The sequence below is a fragment of the Pithys albifrons genome, chromosome 5 (genome assembly GCF_047495875.1).
Source record: "Pithys albifrons albifrons isolate INPA30051 chromosome 5, PitAlb_v1, whole genome shotgun sequence".
In the NCBI taxonomy this organism is placed as follows: Eukaryota; Metazoa; Chordata; class Aves; order Passeriformes; family Thamnophilidae; genus Pithys; species Pithys albifrons.
The window spans coordinates 1,464,446-1,483,015 of record NC_092462.1 but is presented as its reverse complement, the minus strand read 5'-3'; the positions used below and the strand labels follow the sequence as shown (position 1 = coordinate 1,483,015).

The 18,570-nt window shown below is 47.9% G+C and overlaps 1 protein-coding gene across 2 annotated transcripts; it reads right to left on the bottom strand.

The window, feature by feature from the left end:
- Nucleotides 1-1,486: 1,486 nt before the first annotated feature.
- On the bottom strand, nt 1,487-16,702 carry PPEF2 (protein phosphatase with EF-hand domain 2). Of its 2 annotated transcripts, XM_071555339.1 has the most exons (16): nt 13,674-16,702; nt 10,438-10,565; nt 9,921-9,978; nt 9,408-9,583; nt 8,390-8,504; nt 7,739-7,785; nt 7,157-7,323; nt 7,038-7,074; nt 6,806-6,955; nt 5,428-5,763; nt 4,613-4,798; nt 3,822-3,964; nt 3,228-3,334; nt 2,916-3,079; nt 2,518-2,605; nt 1,487-2,062 (listed from the first exon to the last, which is right to left on the bottom strand). In XM_071555339.1, the coding sequence occupies exons 1-16, from the start codon at nt 13,732-13,734 to the stop codon at nt 1,881-1,883; spliced, it is 2,145 nt and encodes a 714-aa protein (XP_071411440.1). In that variant the 5' UTR covers nt 13,735-16,702; the 3' UTR covers nt 1,487-1,880. The 2 variants fall into 2 exon arrangements, with proteins under 2 accessions (XP_071411440.1, XP_071411441.1); XM_071555340.1 differs by lacking the exon at nt 13,674-16,702 and having other exon boundaries at nt 9,921-10,006; nt 10,438-10,538.
- Nucleotides 16,703-18,570: the final 1,868 nt, after the last annotated feature.

Genomic DNA, 18,570 nt, shown 5'->3' with positions numbered 1-18,570 from the left:
TTTCTTTTTTTCTTCTTTTTTGTTTTTTTACAACAGCATTGTCCTGGAAATGCAGTGCTGAGGGGATTGTTTCACTTGTGACTCCCTTTGTGGAAAGCTTGGCCCACTTCCATGTTTTTGTCAAAAAAAATCAAGTAGCATTGTGTAAAGAGTTAAGTTAAATCATTACAGAGGTTTTAGTTGCTGCAACCATGTTGGTCCCTGCAATACCAGTCATCTACTGGGGCAAGGTGCAGGAATGTTTCCAGTTCCTGTCCTTCCTTTGCACTGCACAGATCTGAACATCACCTTTTTATCACTTCACATATGTGAGCTGCACAGAGCTTTGCTGCCCCTCTAAGTAACAGAATGTCTGGACATTGTCTTCTGCCTTTTTTTAATTGCCCAAGGGTAATAAATTCAGTCTGACTTTGTAATAACTGGCGTGTGGTGTTGGCTCTCGGTGACATCAAAGCAGTGATGCTGCTCACAGCTCCAGGTAAGCAAACCTCACTCTGCTCCAGCTCTGCAACCCAGGGGCTGGCACAGCTGATGCCTCAGAGCTGTGGCAGCCTCAGCCCCCAAACCAAAACACACAGGAGGTGTCTGACATCTTGCCTGGCAGGAGGTGCTGCAGGGCAGGTACCTGCTCCAGGCAGTGGGCAAAGAGCTGTTTTGCCTCCCAATAAAAAGTCACTGGTAATAACTGAAACAAAAAACCCTGTTACCTGAAGTAAGATTTTGTACAGCAGAAACCAGAGGAGGCAGAGTAACACTGGCCATTAGCCACCAAAACTAAATAAATCCCATGCATAAAATTTGATCAGTGGAAAAACAAAAATGTAGCCTAAAGAAGCTGCAGTGTGTACAGTGATTTCAGAGAGTGTTTGAGGAAGCCTAGTTCCATTACAGTTGAAAAAAGCTGACATGGAACTCAAAGGATTAGTTTGCTTTTAAAAGCATAGTTCCAGTTAATAAAGCACCTCCACTGTGCAATACAGGCTCTAACATGGGCTCTGTAAAGAACTGGAATGAGTTAGAATTCTCTTTTTCAGGGGCTGGGGGAGCAGTCTAAGTGAGTCTTTTGCCATGGTGCCCCTGCTAGTCTGACTGTACCGCACATTTGAGATAAATACATTGGTTTTTTGCTTAGTAAACTTGTCCAACCCCACCACACTTCACCCCCCTGATTAAGCTGCAGCTGTGCTACACTTTGGAAACATCTTGACTGTGAAGGACGGGCTCCCTAATGGGTATAACTTTATGCACTTACCTGGGCTTTGAAAGCAATTACCTCACTTTCTTAACCAAGTTCCCCTGCTAGAGACAGTGTTGCACATTGGAAAAAAACCCCAACAAAACAACAGACACCTCCAAAGTGTTGCTTCACCTTACATACTGATCCTCAAGCTTCCAGAACACGCTGAGCAACACCAAAGGAACACCAGCAGGAAGCAGGTGTCAGCACTGGAACAGCACTGCTGCTCACAGAGCTCACAAGCTGGGGAAAACAAGAACAGGCCAGCAACAGCAGGCTAGAAAAACCTGTTTATTAAAAGGAAACCCGTGATCAAACAGGTGCTACCTTGTTACAACTTTGTCTACAAGTAATACCTATTCTTCCATTTTACTACCCTTAGATCTGTAAAGTTTCATCACATGCATCAAAAAACCTAAGTTGCATCTTCCCTTTGCACAGGATCTTCTACTTAAAATGCAGCTCCTTTTCCCGATGGTCAGAATTGCAGTGCAGCTCCTGTGTTTTGCCTGTTACCTTCCCCAGAGGGTACCTGCCTCCCCTTGCCCTGCTGGGCAGCCACAGGCACTCTGTGCAGTGGGGTCGGAACGGTCCCGGCTTCTCAGCCACCAAGGCCTTGGGTGTGGCGGCCCCGTGTGGGCTGTCACGACTGGCACTGCCTGACGAGGCGAAAAGCCTCCAGGAACTCGTTGAAGTCGATGTTGCCGTCCTTGTTGAAGTCGATGCTGCGAACCAGGTCGTTGATACCATCGTCTGTGAGCTCGATGTTCATGTGGGAGCTGAACAGCTTCCAGGTCTGCTGGAATTCCTCAAAGGAGATCAGGCCTGTGGAGAGGCATTGCACACACTGCAGCTGTATCTAGTGCAGAAGGCTGACTAAAACACAACTTAAAGCAGCAAAAAGACATAATATAAATTGAGAGAACAAAAGGAAAATACCATTATCTCCTTTCCAAAGTAATTTGGTGGAGATTACTGCTCCAAAGCAGTTTACACTTGAGGTCCCAATTACCCTGCATTACTGTCACTGTTTCTGTCATTTTTTTTTTCTGCTGAACTCCTCCAGAAAAAAGAATTATTAACTGTCTAGCTGGATCACACACACTGCACATTTCCACAAACAGGATGCACATTGAAATGACATTTCAAAAGCTTGGGAGGGAGCAGAAAGACCCAAGCCTTAAACAGTTAAATAAAAACACCTTTGTATGTACTAAGGGGAGCCCCAAAGTAAAAGGGAACACAAGGCAGTGACCAGCACCCCCTGCACACCTGCTTACCTGAATGGTCCTTGTCTATGATCCTGAATATGGTCTCCAGGTTGGATCTGTTCCGATAAATGACCTCCAACAAGCTCGACTGGATGTGCTGAAATACAACATGATGATGCTCATTCTGTCCTTCTGACAGCTCTCTGCTCTGAGTGGTTACCACACACCTTTCTTGCTCAAGAAAGTGCCAGCACTGCCATATCAAACAGGTGTGACAGCTGGACCCTCTGCAGTACAGACCACCAGCAACCTGTCCACTTTTCCAGCCTAACAGTGACTGGGACCACATTTTATAACCATTGCAGAGCTGGGTTTGCTGGCTGTAATTAAGAAACCACAACCCAGAGTGGAATACCATTTTCCCACCCAGAAACCTGCATCCAAAGCCACCTCCTGGCAGTGCTTACCTCTTGGCTGCGCTGCTCCATGGCCAGGTCATCCAGCCAGGATTTGTACTCCAGCATGCCATCCTCTGTGCTGCGCACCAGCTGCGGCCTCAGCATCCTCCAGGGCAGGCCCAGCCGCAGCACCGACTCCACTGCCGTCGCCCAGTTGCTCAGCGTGATCCTTCCTGCAGGGAAAAGGCAGAGACCTGTGGGGCACTGGCAGCTGAAAGCATGTGAAGTGAGGGGTCTCCCAACCAGCCACTCACTCAACTCGGTCACTTCCACCCTGCCCCAGCAGGGGATTAACCCAGAGGTCCCCCAGCCCAGCTGTACCTGTGTTGCCCTCGTCGTAGGCCTTGAACGCGCTGATGAGGGCAGAGGTGTGAGCAAAGAGCTTCTCCCGCAGCGCCCGGAAGGCAGACTCCTCCACTCTGCTGATTCTGGAGCATGCAGAACAGAGACAACCACATTCAGGACTTGCCACCAAGTGCAAGAGAAGCTGCACCTCCCGAGCCCTCTGGCTTGTCCGTGGGTTTCCCAGGCCCTCACACAACTGCTCTGCACATGGCAAGGCACTGCATGCACAGTTCCCTACAGCTGATGCAGTCAGTGAATCCCTACATCAATATATGAAGTAATAAAGCAGAAGGGAACCTCAGCAAAGGTCAAAAGTTAGAAGCTGACTTTGGAAAAAAAAACCAAAAACCAGCAGTCTGTTAAAAAAAAAGCCCCCTGGGATCTTTTCATGCCCCCTCCTTAACCCTCCAGCCTCCCTGGAACTTCCACACAAAGCTTCAACCCTCCTCAAGGACTTATCTAGAAAATTGAGCTGTGGAAGTTCAGCTCCAAACTCAAACTTGCATGCAGCTCCCAAAGTTTTCCTGTTTGGATTTTTGACTTGAATCCAGAGCAATTGGAACACCTTGCCTTTGGGTCATAGTGAGCATATGGGCCGCCTTGTTTGCTTGGTACTGAACAAAGTGGGGGACCAGGTCTGGTCCCAGCTTCACATAAGCTCCTCTGTTGCTGCCAATCTCATAGTAGTTTGAGGCTGAGAATATGGTCAGCACCTAATCCCAAGAAAAGGAGAGGCATTTACAGTCAGTACATACACCCTGTAATATGAATGTACCTGTAAGCAACACGTCTGATCCCATCCAGAGTCCACAGACTATGAACCCACCACGTTTTATGTGGAAAATGGAGAAGGAGGTTGCTCCTGGCCTAGAAGCTTCACATGGGTGAGCTCCACAAGGGCACAGATCTCATGGATCTGGCCGCGTGCTGAGCTTCTGTGATTTCCCTGTGCTCCCCCAGCAAACCCACTGCCAGCAGTCAGAGTGACCCAATGTCATTGAAGGGACACTGAACCTTGTGAGGGCACAGCTTGGCTGCAGCAGCTCAGTAACACCTGTGTTGCCTTCAAGAACAGCTGCACTAAGCAGGGGCCATGGTACAACTGAGTTCACATCTGTGCTGCCACACACACAAGGACATCCTCTGCCTGCACAGCCATGTCCCCAGCAGAGCAGGTGGCTGCAGAGTGCCCTGCCCTAACAGTTGGAAACACCTTGATAACCCCTTGAGGCTGTTCAGTGATGTTGCATATACATAAAGCCCCACTGGAGGAAATGCAGAGCCAGGAGAAGCCATCCCACAGCAACCCTACCCTGAAAGGATGGGAACCCAAGAACCCTTCATGCCATCCCCTCACGGACCTTCCGGCTGTGACAGAACTCGTAGCCCTCTTGCTTGCACTCGTGGGAGCGGATAAGGAACTGCAAGTTGTGCTTCTCAAGGATCTTCTCTGTCACATCAGGCCCAAAGTAGCAGCCACCACCTCGCACCTTGTTTGCTCTGCAGCCCTCCTGAGGCATGGGGTCACTCCAGAGAATGTCTAAAACCTGAAAGGATTGGAAGAGCTGGCTGAATAAATTGTACTCACAGCAGATACCACCTGTCAAGGCTTACTAAGCAAATACAGCTCAGTCCCTGAATCCCTCCCTGTGCTGCTGCCATTACCACAGAGCAGGGGAACAAACATGCTTCCTGCAGTCCAGCTGAACTGCCAGACCTGGGCCACCTCATATGGGCCAGTATTGTTGGCCAGAAGCTACAGGCACACCCAGAGTGCTTGGGGAAAGAAAGGTGTCCATCAATCAGACCTCATACAAACTTAGCCTTTGCTGTCTCTGAGATATCCCAGAGCCTTGCCTGTCCTCCTCCATCCCAACACACAAGTCCCAGGGCAAGAACACCCACCAGACTGTGAGGGCACAAGCAGGCTCAGCATTAAACTCCTTTGTTCTCTAGCCAGGACATTCTGCAGCCTCCAGAAATGCAAGTGCTGACTCAGTAACCAGGGTTTGGATTAAAGTGTAATCTCTTTAACCCTGACCTCAATATATAGCTTTGTGCTGGTGAGGTGTGCAGCACTGGAACACCTCATGTAATGTGGAGTGAGCAACCATGGCTACAGAGCACACAGAAGGGGCTGCTGCAGGAGGCACCCAGGGCCACACAGACTCCTCACCTGCTTCCACTCCTCCTGGCGAGTCCAGCACGGCTCCTCCACATCCTTCAAGGACACCACGCTGGAGTAGGTGAGCTCCTCTGGCTCCGACTCGCTGACTTCCACCAGCCGCCGGCACGTGTCCATCTGCTCCTGCACCGTCTGCCGGAGCCACCTGGAGAACTCCAGCCTGTTGGCTGTGCTGGGAGCCTGGGCTGGCTGGGGCTGCAGAGACAGCCTGGGAGCTGCCTCCTTGCCTGCTGTGTCGGCCTCTGATTTGCTCTCCCCATTTATGTCCTGCATTTCTGCTTTTCTATACGACTCCCTACTTTTCTTCATTCTTAATACTGAAATAAACTGTAAGAAATGAGAGAAGTGGAGCTGGTCACTCTGCTTGGAAACCTAAAGTAAACTGAAAATAAATGGCAGAGGAACTGGACTTCACACCAATCTATGAGATGCATATGAAGGCCTTTTATTACACAAAGCACACACTTTATACAGGGTTAGGACTACAGCTTATTGGCTAAAAGAGTTACACACCACCACACGAGAAACTTCAGTTGGTTAAAACCTGTCTTTGACAAGTCCCATGTTTATATTATTTCATCCTGGCTGTTTTCATGCACCTGCAGAGTCCTGTGTATTCCTACTATGTGAATTCTTGGGGAGTAAACCTCCTCCCTACCAGCCAGCAGCAGCTGAGCTCCTTGCTGCTTCTGGCTGATAGCTGAGTCTCACAGGGCTTTCTGTAGATCTGAATTGCTCACTTTTGATTTCACTGGAACAACAGAAATCCACACCTCCAAGCCCCAATTCCCTTTGCTGCCATCAACTGCTGAGCAACTGGGAGTTACCAGCACCATCCTCTCCCATGTGCCACTCTGTGTTTACAGCAGGGCCTCATATCCATCAGATCTTCCTTCCTGGACTTCATGCTGCTCAGACATGGCACAAAAAGTAGAGCATGTGGATTTAACATACAGTAGGAACTAAGCTGCAGAGCGAAGGGAGAATTGATGACTAATCTAAGTGCCTGTCATGACTTTTGGAGCAGGGAAATGGTATTTCTCAACTACAGAGTGAGGCAGAGACAAGTTAAATGGGTATCTAGAGGAGAAAAAAATGAGATAGGAGCTGTGGAACAATGTCTCATCATCACTGGTTTTATTGTCAGCACCAGCAGTCATTCCAGAAGCTAACAGTGCTTCATCCCTCCCCTCATGCATACAGACTGTCAAACCAAGGAGGTCTGCCCCAAGCCTGTACCTAAACAGTTTGTCTAGGAAGACCACCCATTAGATTTCTCTCATCAACAGCCAAATTGACATGGAGGAATGAGCTCCTCACCCAAATCAGCAACACTGTTCTCTTAGAATGCCTAGGAAATAAAACCTACTTTGTCCCTTTGTATTTTCTCAAGCATGTCCAGGTCAGTGGTGTCGGAGATGCCCCCGTGTATAACAAGGACTTTCTGGTCAATGAGTGTAGCCAGGGGCAGCCAGCAGAAGACATTCTGGAACATCCTCAAGATCTTCTTGCCATGCACCTGAGAGGGCAGGTCAGAAAGGAAAAGGTAAAGCATCGAGACTTCAAAGTCTCACACACAAAGGAGACAAACATACACCTACCTTGTATTTCTGCATCACTTCCTTGGTGAAGCCATAGCTGGAGGAAGAGGAGAAAGGAAGTGAGTGGGATGTCACACAGCGCCCGTGACACCGCGCTCAGCCCCGCACAGAACCCGTACCGTAAGTTGACCATGTGGTCCTCGTGGTTGCCACGGTTGAGGTGAACCTCCTTGGGGTAGATCAGCAGGAAGGTAAAGAGGATGATGAGGATCTCAAGGGACTGCTTGCCTCTGTCTACAAAGTCCCCATTGAACACATAGGACTTGGAAGGGGAAGGAAGGCCATTCTGTAGAAGCGAGGAATGGCAGAGGTTACAAGACAGGCCCCCCCATGATCTCCACATGCCTCACCCCACAGCTGCACAGTGTCACTCCTGCCCCAGGTTCCCTTACACATCATAACTCTCATCTTGATCCTGTAGGGCGCCAGTGCCAGGAGCAGTGCAAGCTGGAAGTCAGGAAAGGTTGGGGTTGCCATCAGCACTTGAAAAGTGCCCACTGGCACTTCCAAAATGGACATGGATATCAGATTTCCAGGTCACCAAGGGAATAGGCTGCTGCTATATGAAGCCTTTCTAAAATCAATTAAATTGGCCTGGAGCATTGCACATGAAGGGCCCAATTTTGCAGAATTCTCAGCATGCCCCATGGGATACCTCTCACAATGCCTGGTCAGCCTCCCTCTCCAGATCCAGGCCCTACCTTATAAAATATGAGGAACAAGTCATCCAGCTGCCCATGCAAGTCTCCTAAGAGGCACAAAGAGACAAGTCACAGTGTGTTCACCTTGGACTTAAAAAGACACCAATAAATAATGTCCTATGAAGTATCTCCTTTATCAATTAATGACCACAGAAATGTTTTGGGAAGTGCAAGGTAAAAGTTGCCTTACACTAAGGAGGAAAAGGATAAGATGTAAGGCTTGAGCTGAACCCCAAAAAGGACTGCAAAAACTCTACACCAGCTGCTGAAGACTTTCAGAAGCTTTGTTTATTTATGTCTTGCAATGACACAATATGGCAAAAGACTCACTACGTGGGAGAAAGCTTTGCATACAAAAACCCAGTCTGAATTCTCATTTAGCAGGATATTGGAAAGAGAGAGGTTTTGCAGAAGTTTTGAGGCCAGTCCTTGACTGGGGCAGTTTCTGTGGTTTATAGTAAAACCACTCCAAGTTTGGGGTGACAGAACAAAGACAACCCAGACAGACACAGTTACCTCTCAGTGCATCACACATTTTGCTTACAGATGGCATTTGTGTTTCATGTGCCATACAGAGCAGGGCATGGAGCTGTCCCTCATTCCCTGCCTTTCCCACCCCTCCCTCCGAGCATCCCGCAGCCTGTGATGTACCGCACACAGTGACCTCCTCGCTGTAGCAGGTGGAGACGTGGCTGATGTTTGGCAGCTGCTTCAGGTGCTTCCTGGTCTCATGCAGAAGGTTTAAGACATAGCGAGCGTGGAGCTGCTACTGGGAGAAAGCCAAGGGATTAAAGCAGGAAATGAGTGGCCTCTGAGCAGCACCACAGCTCTGTCTGCAAAGGTAGCCCAGGTGGCCAAAGCTCCATGGGACAACACCCTGGGCTGATCTATGGGCTTGTATGAGGCAAATGCTGGGGAACAGCAGGCTGGGAGGGACTCACCCAAGGCAGCCCAGCCTTGGCACTGGCAGGGCTGGCAAGAGAACCTAAAAGCCCCAGCAGCAGAAAATCTAGTCCGATATCACAGGTAAGAGGCTGCTCCTGTAGATAGTTCTTAACTTTTCCACATTCAACCAGGCCACGAGTTTCCATCTGTCCTGCAGAAATTTACTTGCTCAAAGCCAGGGTGTAAGCATTTAATATAGTCAGGACACAAGGCATTTGTTTTGCAAGTTTGGTTTGGGGTTTTTTTGAAAGGATGTTTTGGCCTATTTTGCAGTTGGGCACCTTGACTAAAGGTGGCAGCAGAACACTGCAGTTGTGTGGGGCTTGTCTTAGTGCTGCTGAACTGGTGCTGGACTTCATAAAAGCCCTGGCAATTTATATTTTAAATCTGAGTCAAAGTTGTGTGGCACAGAACACCATTTTAATTGGCTCTTGTCTTCCAGGCCATGCTATCCTGTTCTACAAAAAAAAATGTATTGCAGGTTCATGTTGCTACACCCCAATGTAAAGTTTCTGGTTCTGTCACAAGTGCATTTGCAAATAGAAAAATATTCCAGTGGCAGGGGGAAACACCAGATCATTTCTATCCCCCTATCCTTTCTACCCCCAGCCTGCCAGCTCATTGTATTGCCATCAGCTTCACTTGTCAGGAAAGTCCAAACCAAATTATGTCCCACAGCCCTGCACAGCCAAGGGCAGAGCCTGGTTCCTGTTGGGATCCTTACTTGTTTCTGTTTGAAAGCTTCCAGCAAGGCAGTTGCATGGTCGGGGAGGAGCGGGAAAGAGAGATGGGGTCCCGTGTAGGAGTCTGGCACCTCTATGGATTCATAGTCACAGTACTTCTCCAGCTCTGCCTCTTTGTAGCTTTCCCCACTTATGAACATGCGACTGATAAAATCCCCTGGATAGCAGAGCAGTGGGTTTCATGGATTTTTTTTTTCCAAAGAGAAACAAACAAGGAAAAGTTCATTAGTTCACAGTACCATTCCAGTAATTTGCCAAAGAAAAGCTGTTTGGTTAGGCTGCAAGTCAGGCCCCACAGAGCCTGGGTCCTGCTTTGCCACCACTACACAACTTACAGTGGGGGAAAGGCTACAGGGACAAATTTCCATGTGCTGTGTGCCAGGCAAAATGGATCCTTGCTTTAGAAAAGGCCTCTGCAAAGCCCTGGCTCCCAGGGAGCACGAGCCCCACCCACAGCACTGCACCAGCTCTGCACGTGTCACACAGGAACTTACTCTCTTTGCTGCTGCTTGGCGTGAACTGCTCCATGAGGTAACTGAAGAAGTTGTGAAGCTGCAAGAGAGACAGCCCATCATCCATCCTGGAATTGAATTCCACATGATCATCTTTTCTGGAAGTATTATCTCTGCCCTTCTCATGTTGCCTGGTATGTACAATCAATGACTCTGCACCAGTGCAAGTTTGGAGTATCTTGTGATCAAGTCAAACGGGAGCTTTTCTTTCAGCCAAACAGGCAGAACTGCAGCTACAAGCCCTCCCTCTCCCTGCCTGACAGCCATCTAAGAGAATATTAATCCAAGTTGAGCAAAACTAGGCTTGCCTATTGTGTTCAGACTATGGAAAAAACTATGTTAGATGGTCCTGGTTTTATTTCAGGGCTTAGGCAGGCAGGGAATCAAACAGGCTAAAAAGGGGCAGGAAGCCCAGTCTGTGTGGGGTTACCAGCCAGAGCCCAGCGAGCCTGTGGCACAGAACAGCTCCCTGGGTGCTCTCCTGCTCCTTGGCACATACCTGGATCTGGTCCTGCTCACAGGCATACTCGATGGACTGGAAGATCCTCCAGGTGCAGCGCCGGCGCATTTCCAGCCGTGCCACGTAGCGCCGGTACCACTGCTGGATCAGCACGGCAGCCTTGAAAGCTGTGGGCAGAAACACAGCCAGGCTGAGCCTCCCTGCTACTGCTCCTTGCCCAGCCCTGGAATGGGAGAGCAGCCTGCCTGTTCCAGGAAAAGTCTTCCCTCGTTGTGTTCTGATCCTGAAATATTAGGGGTAACAAATCACACCCTTGGCCTCCATGGACTGCCAGAGGTTGGCCTGACCCTGCTTGACCTGAGACTTCTGAGGCAGTTCCAGCCACCAGTGCTGGCTCCTCTGCACCACCATTCACAACAGCTCATTAGGGCCTGAAGATCCAAACCTTCTTCAGTATTAACACACAATTCCCTCCCTTTGCATATCCCATGGTTGTCATGTCCATCCTACAGTCTCTGGGTGCCAAGGCCCCAAGAAACCAGAGATCTGGCTTACACCAAAGAGATGAGAGGAAACAGGACACCAAGTCCCTTTCCACAGCCTCAAAAATATGGGGTTTGTCTGCCTACCTTTGTGCCAAATAAATATCTCAGCTTTTGCAGTTCTGGAAGAACTTAAGAAGGAATCTCTTGTAGCATAAGTGTTAAAATATCATTACCTCACAATAAAGACAAAATTAACACCCACAGTGAAAAGAAAGGAGGCAAAACTTTGGTCACAAAGAATGAGATGACAGGAATTTGCAGGTGCCTGTGAGTTGTTCAGTGCAACACCAGCACCAGGCACTTCCCTCCAAACGATGGCTGTTTTCCCTGATCTTTTCAACATAATCATTCCTCTGCATTTCCCCAATTCTAGTGTTTTGTTAAAAGAGTATTTCAGATAAGGTGTGTGCATATTTAAAGTCAAGTGCATTGGTGCAGTTTCCCATTTCCTTTTTCAGGTTCTGCCACTGAACTTTATGTACCTCTAGGAAGTCTTCCATCCTCCCTGGCAGGCCTTGACCACATTTGGACCAGCTCTGCTACTTGGCATCTCTTTTGATTATGCTGTGTCCCAGTTCCTTTCTGGATCCCTACCCTTGAGCCCTGTGTGTGAAACATTTTCTAACAATGCTCCTCTGTCATCTTGAGCTGGGGGTGGGAGGGATGATTATTCTGTGCACAGGCTGGCCCCAAAATCCAGAGGAAACAACAGAGTTAAGGGTTTATTCCCTTGGCATTATGGTTTGTGAGAACCCTGCCCCATTCACCAAAGCAGACAGAGCAATGCAGAGTGCAGGGGAAAAAACTTGGTTAAGGACAGACATCCCCCACCTCTACTCCAAAGGCTTGCAAGAGACAGATCTTATTAATCCAATTAGCTTGTATTAATTACATAATATAAACCACCCTTCATGTCCTTCAGCAGCAAATAGTGACCTTTCCCTGAAGAAGATATCCCAATGGCTTATGTATTGAGTAATCCTTTTCAATTATGGTTCTGTTTCAGCACTGGGAACTGCAGAGCACAGAGGAGTGTTAGAGCAGGGAACAGACACAGTGAAGACGTGGGCAAGAAGGTAAGACTTGGCAAGTTACTCCAGAATAACTTTGGTTTTCTGTGCCTGAGCCTTCTCTCATGTTGAGCAAGTGGTTACTGCTCTGATGGGCTTGGAAAGAAATCCCCCCTGATGACCCCACACATGCCAATGAAAACCAGATCCTTTGAAACAGTAGAAATAGAGCTTATCAGAGACACATTATCAGTTGTATAAGATATACCCCCATTCATAGCATTTAAGCTGCAGATGGGCAAGGCACTGGTTTTTCACTCTGCTTTTACATAGACTGACTCTGCAATACCTGCAAAGACACTTATTCCAACTTACCAGCTCATCTGGGTGAGTTTCACCTGGCAGGGTTTGCACCAGTTTAGAATAATCAAGAAGGAAGAGAAATATTTAACCACATTTTATGAGGATCCAGGCCACACAGCATGGTAAGGTGCTGAGAGCCTGCCAGAGTGGCAGCACTCTGCCAAAACACAAACATTTCTGTAAGCAGCACAGCTCACACAGCAGCTCACAGGAGGGATTCCCCATCCCATTCTTCACTCAAGGGCAGGGCCAGTTCAGCAGCTCTGCTGGCTGCCCTTTCCAGCAGCAACAGCCTCTGGAGCTGGGACAGGTAAGGCAGGATGGCACATGGCATTGGGGTGTCAAGTCCTGAGCAGCTCCTCATCTGAAGGACTGAGAACCCAAGGTAAATTCAGAGAGGTTTTACTGCTGTGGGAAACTGGTGCTGAGGTGTCAGATGTAATGCAGGGTTTCAAATGAATAACTAGTTTTGTGTTACACTTGCTTATCTGAAAATAACCCTGAACTTGGCAAAGTCCATGGTTATGTGGCACTGTGGGTGACAGACAAGTCTAACTTCAAAGGTGGGGTTTGCCAGCAACAAAAATTTAGTCATAAGGGTATCCCCACTTTCTTAATTTTCTAAACACAATCCCTGTTTTCTTTTAAAAGCACTTGCCAACAGTTCAGCCCATCCTCATGTTCTGCCAATTGACAATTCAAACAGAGAAATCCAAGTTTATTTTTAACTCTTCCTTCTGTGTGAAGTCCCCTTCAAACTCTTTGTTCCACAGCAGACCCACAAAATTGGTGCTATCACAGAAGGTGTCACGGAAATAACTCATTTATTTCAAGAGCCATAAACAGGTTTATATCATTAGCAGAGATAAGAGCATTGTGCTGATATTATGAGAAAAAAAGCACACTTTTTGCTTTTTAGTTTTCCATAGCCACACCACCTCACCTTCTTTAGAGTCAGATTTATTTTGGCTTTGCTAATGCTTCTGCTTCACCAGCCCTGCACCACTGACAGCCTTGGAAAACAGCCCAGAGGACGAGCAGGGTGACATCTGTCTCACCAGCAGCACACACAACACCTGCTGTGTTGTCAGGTGTCAGTTCTAACTGCTGCTTTGTATCTGGTCTTGTTTGGGTTGATTTGAATCTAACCCTGGTCAAAATTGCTGTTATTTTCTCAAGCCTGTTGGTCTTGTGCCTGACAGCTGAGAATTTGTGTCACAGGACACTGCAATACAGCCCCTCACCTCAGTGCTCTCAGGAAAACCAGGTCCCCCACAGCACCAACACATCCACCACACCCTCCCAAAAGCACATGCCCAGCAAACAGGAAAAGATGACTTTTCACAGAATGACTCACCATTTTCAGACTTCTGCAGGGAGTACTTGTAGTTGACATTTACAGAACTACCAGATCCCATGTTCTCCAAGCAATGCTCCAGTGCTGCAGGCTGGCCCAGTGTCACCAAAACCACACAAAAGATGCAGGAAACACCATTCAGTTGGAATCAAAACAGCTGCAACATGGCCCACAGTGCTGAGAATCTACAATTAAATACATGAACCCTTAGGATTGATGTTCAGATGGCCTCTCTTGTGCCCAAGTACATCTGCCACTACCAGGTTTTCCCAGAAGATCCAACATGAGGACTTCTGTCTCACTCTTTCCAATTTGAAGTCAGCTGTATAAAGAGGAACCAGTTCAGCACCTCTCCTACTTGCATCCAAATAGACATTGCATATCTGAGTACTGTGATTGTATAGCATATGTATAGAAAGTTTTCCAGTACTGTTTCAGGAACTGTAAAAGTCATTAAGTTGATTATCAATCAGTATGTGCAGACCTATGTTCAGGCATGTAGTCACCTACAGAGGATAACTCATTATGAGGGTTGAACACACATGGTATTTATTTACTATCTCTGCAGTACCATGGCTAGTGAAGTCTAAAACAATTAGCTGTCATAAGAACATGAGCTGTGTTCAACACTGCTTCCCTTCACCTCATGCATCTGCTGCAGGGTAGGAGCATGTTATGTCATCAATTGCCAACATGCAGGGACAAGACAGCCAGACTTTGGTAACCCCACTGCTGCAGGAAGCTCTGGTTAGAGCAAACAAATCCTATTTCCAGATCAGGTCGAATTCTCAAGAATCTTACTTGGAGGACAACCAGAATGCCACTCACAGACATCTTTCCCCTGCTAACAACCCCAGTCCCAGAGTAGTGCCAAGGCATCCCCAGGCTGTATCACAAAATCATTAGTCTAACCCAGCATGTGGGGAGGAGAAAGCTGAGAGACAGAGAGAAGGAATTAAACACCTGTAAAAATGCTAAGCCTGGTGCTTGCAGGAGACCACGGGTGAAAGGGTTGGGACAGAGTGACTAAAGAGGGGCTTCTCCCCAGCAGAGGGAAGAGTTCTCCTTTCCTCCCTTCCTGCCATCCTTGTGCCTCCTTCAATCCCTTTGCACCCACCCCACGTCGTGCCTCCCAGAATAGCTCAGACCGGCAGCAGGAGCACGTCCGGTGTTGTGTAAGGTGAGCGTGTGCTGCTGGCTCGGGAAGGTGAGCCCTGCTCGGCCACACCCGGCATGGCAACGGCCCAGGGGCAGCCGAGGCTGCAGTTCCGGCCCTTGCCCAGCACGCCGAGTGTTCAGCGGCACCTGCACAGTCAGGGGTGATGCAACACCAAGGCACACAGCAATGCTCTCCACACAACACCAGTGCTCTTGTTCTATTCCAATGTCATCCCATATCCATGTCAAAAATGGCCTGAAATCACTGTTGAATTATACCCAATTTCATCTGGTGCTTTACAGCCTTTGTGCTCAAATAACACAGGTATGTGACAACTTCTCAGGTTATTAACCACTCCAGGGGACAAGTGCACACAAAAACCAGGGCCCCTACCACGTAAGGCTCTGATTTGCAACCACCTGTACCAGCTTCAAAGGAAGCAAGAGGCTGCAGCTTTTGAAAGAGATGAGTACCTTGAGTGATGCCCTTAAAAATGCCAACGAGCTAAGAAGCCCTTTTTGAACTAGAACACTTCTAAGTGACTAGAAAAATGGAGATCAAATCTGAAGCAAACACTTCAGTACACAGTTTGGCTCTGAGGCTGCATTCAGAGGTACTGCCTGTCTGTGTCAATAAAGTGGGACCTTGGAATTAAGGTGACCTTTGCCAAGGCAATAAAATTTTTCCTCATTTCTTTCCTAACCTGCAAACCCAAGACATTTATTTTTCAGGCAGCCCTACTTTAGAGAGATTTTGGCCACCCATCCCAAGAAGTGCTGTGGGAGCAACTCCAGAGGACCAGCACAGGCAACAGCACCTCCCTGTCTATCATATGAACAGCCTTATCAATAGGTCCCTCCTAAGAGGCTACTGAAGCTGTGAACTTACTCAGTTCATTACCCTCAGATTTTTCTGATGGCCACAGCCCAAAGGAGTGCCCAGCAGTGAACCAGAACCCAACAGAATCAAACCTGCTCCAGGGGTGGGAGGAATGACCAAAAAACCCCAGCCAGTCCAAGTGCTCAGCACCTCTGATCCTTCCTCATCCACCCAGCAGTGAGGTGCACCCTTCCCTTCCTGAATTCCCATCCCAAGAAGGGCACAACCTGGACAATTTGATGAAGTCCAACAGCAGCCTCAGCTCCAATACAGGCTGTCCTCAGCAACCAGGTGAGGCAGCACTACCCCTTGCTGCCCATGCTCTTGGCCAGCACTCAGGGTCTCGGGCAGCCTCACACAGGCAGGGCCCTGTTCTCCATATCAGCCAGGCTCCAGATGCTTCCCAAGCCTTGGGTACCACTCCTTGGAAGCTTTCAAACAAGCTGCTGATTTGTTTAATAACACCATCCAATACCACAGCAAACACAGGGAACTCACACAAACCCATTTGGGTCAAGCACCCCAAAACAGGAACAACAAATGCCTAAGGGCAGTTTCCTGCCTTAGCCTTAATACTATTTTAACTTAAAACAAAAGCAAGGCACAGCATTTGAACCAAATCCTACATCCCCCGAGCTCTTGTGCACATTGCAGATCTGTGCAGAATTTGGGGCTCAACCCACAGGCCAGGAGCACCACAGCTAACATGAATCCTACTCCAAGACAGGGCTCCCAGGAAAAGGGACACTGTGTGGATCACACCCAGCAGCAGCCCCACCAACACCCCAGTTTTAGACACTCCAACTGAGGGAACACACGAGCAGAACGCAGAAGGCAACGAGAAGACACAGAGTTTAACAGGGCAAAACTGAAAGATGTGGTGGAGGGAAAGTTCTCCTAAAAGGAAAAGAGCAGTTTAAGAGCTACAGGTTAATTGATAAAATAAGCAAATACTCCTCCCAAGAAAAAGAAATCCAAGCTAGTACCAGGGAAAGTGACAACCCTGCCTTGCCCCTGAGTAAATACCCATGTATGGCCCATGGGTACAAGGACTCAGCACATCTCACAGCTGCAAATGCAGCTTGTTTTAGAATCACAGAATGGATTGGGTTGGAAAAGACCTCCAAGATCATCGAGTCCAACCCTTGGTCCAACTCCAGTCCCTTTACCAGATCATGGCACTCAGTGCCACGGCCAAGCTCAGCTGAAAAACCTCCAGGGACGGTGAATCCATCCCCTCTCTGGGCAGCCCATTCCAATCCCTGAGCACTCTCTCTGCAAAGAATTTTTTTCTCATCTCCAACTTCAATTTCCCCTGGCAGAGCTTGAGCCCATTGTGCCCCCTTGTCCTATTGCTGAGTGCCTGGGAGAAGAGACCAACCCCCACCTGGCCAGAACTTCCCTTCAGGGAGTTCCAGACAGTGCTGAGGTCACCTCTGAGCCTCCTCTTCTCCAGGCTGAACACCCCAGCTCCCTCAGCCTCTCCCCACAGCACTTGTGCTCCAGTCCCTTCTCCAGCCTCGTTGCTCTTCTCTGGACTCACTCCAGCACCTCAATATCCTTTCTGAACTGAGGGGCCACATGCACCCACACACTGTTACTGCCCTGCCAAAACCAGTCAGTTTCAAATACCCAATTCCCAGATGCAGTTTTATATAGCCTGGCAGATAACAAGGGTCTTTCAGCTCAAACTGCGTGTGCTGAGTAGCTACTTCTGAACACAAACCCCTGTCACAAAGAAGTCAAAAGGAAAATGCAACTTACCTTGCCACTTCCTAACTTAGATTTGTTGAGAAAAACAGAAGCTCTCCACTAGGTTTTTGTTCTCTTCAGTCCCAAAGAACTGAAGTATCTTTGAAGGGACTGGCTTGATTAGAGAGGCAGAAACTCCTCAGAACACAAACACTGAGGTGAGGAGCTGCCTTGGGCAGCAGCAGGACAGGCCATGTCTTTGTACACGTGCAGACCAGAATAGGTGTGGACCCTTCCACTTATTTACTGCCCAGTTCTGAGCAGCCTTAAAAATCTTCTCCCATGTGATCCTTAAGAAAGGCTGCAGAGCTGACCTGGATTAGGATTATTGAAGGGATTATGGCTGAGAAACACAGCGTGCTGGCCTCTTCTATCCTGAGAGCAGCTCTTGCACACTTTCCCATCACCTTGTGTTAAGTGCAGACTTCTGGAGAAAAAATAATTACAGGTTTCACCCCTTCCCCACGTTGGCTGAAAAATATTTGAGGCTTTGGAGCTGGGAGATCTGTAGTGCAGAAAGGGAAATAGGGAAAACAAGATGATTCACCTTAGTCCACTTCACAATTCCAGGGCTTGAGAAAACAGAAAAACTAATTTTACTTTCTAGTCTTTAAAAACTGAACACACAAAGCAGATGAAGCCTCAAACTAATTACTAGCAAGCCCCCATTTTTAAAAAAGCACAAAGTATAAAACCATAGAATGCCAGGGTAGAGAAGTACCTTAAGGATCAGCTGGTCCAGCTTTTCTTTGCAGAAGTTCCCACAAAATACCTGAACTGCCAAAATAAACCCATCAGCCCTGCATTTTCCAGTTGAGCCTTATCAAGGATTTTATTTCAACTACTAATCCCATCTCTGCTATTTGTTATCAAATTTCAATTCTTACCAAAAGTAGCTCAGCTACTCACAGGTTGAGCTATCTCGTTAGTAAGATGTGTCAAGTACCACTTCATTAGTATTTATATTTTTAGCTTGTCATTAAACTAAACCCACAAAGTAACATATCCTTTTGATTTGTATTTAAAAAAAAGCATTCCAGGTGGCAGAAAGTTTTTTCCTTGGCAGTGAGTGCATTGGAGTGCTTATTATCAGCCAAAAAGTAAAGC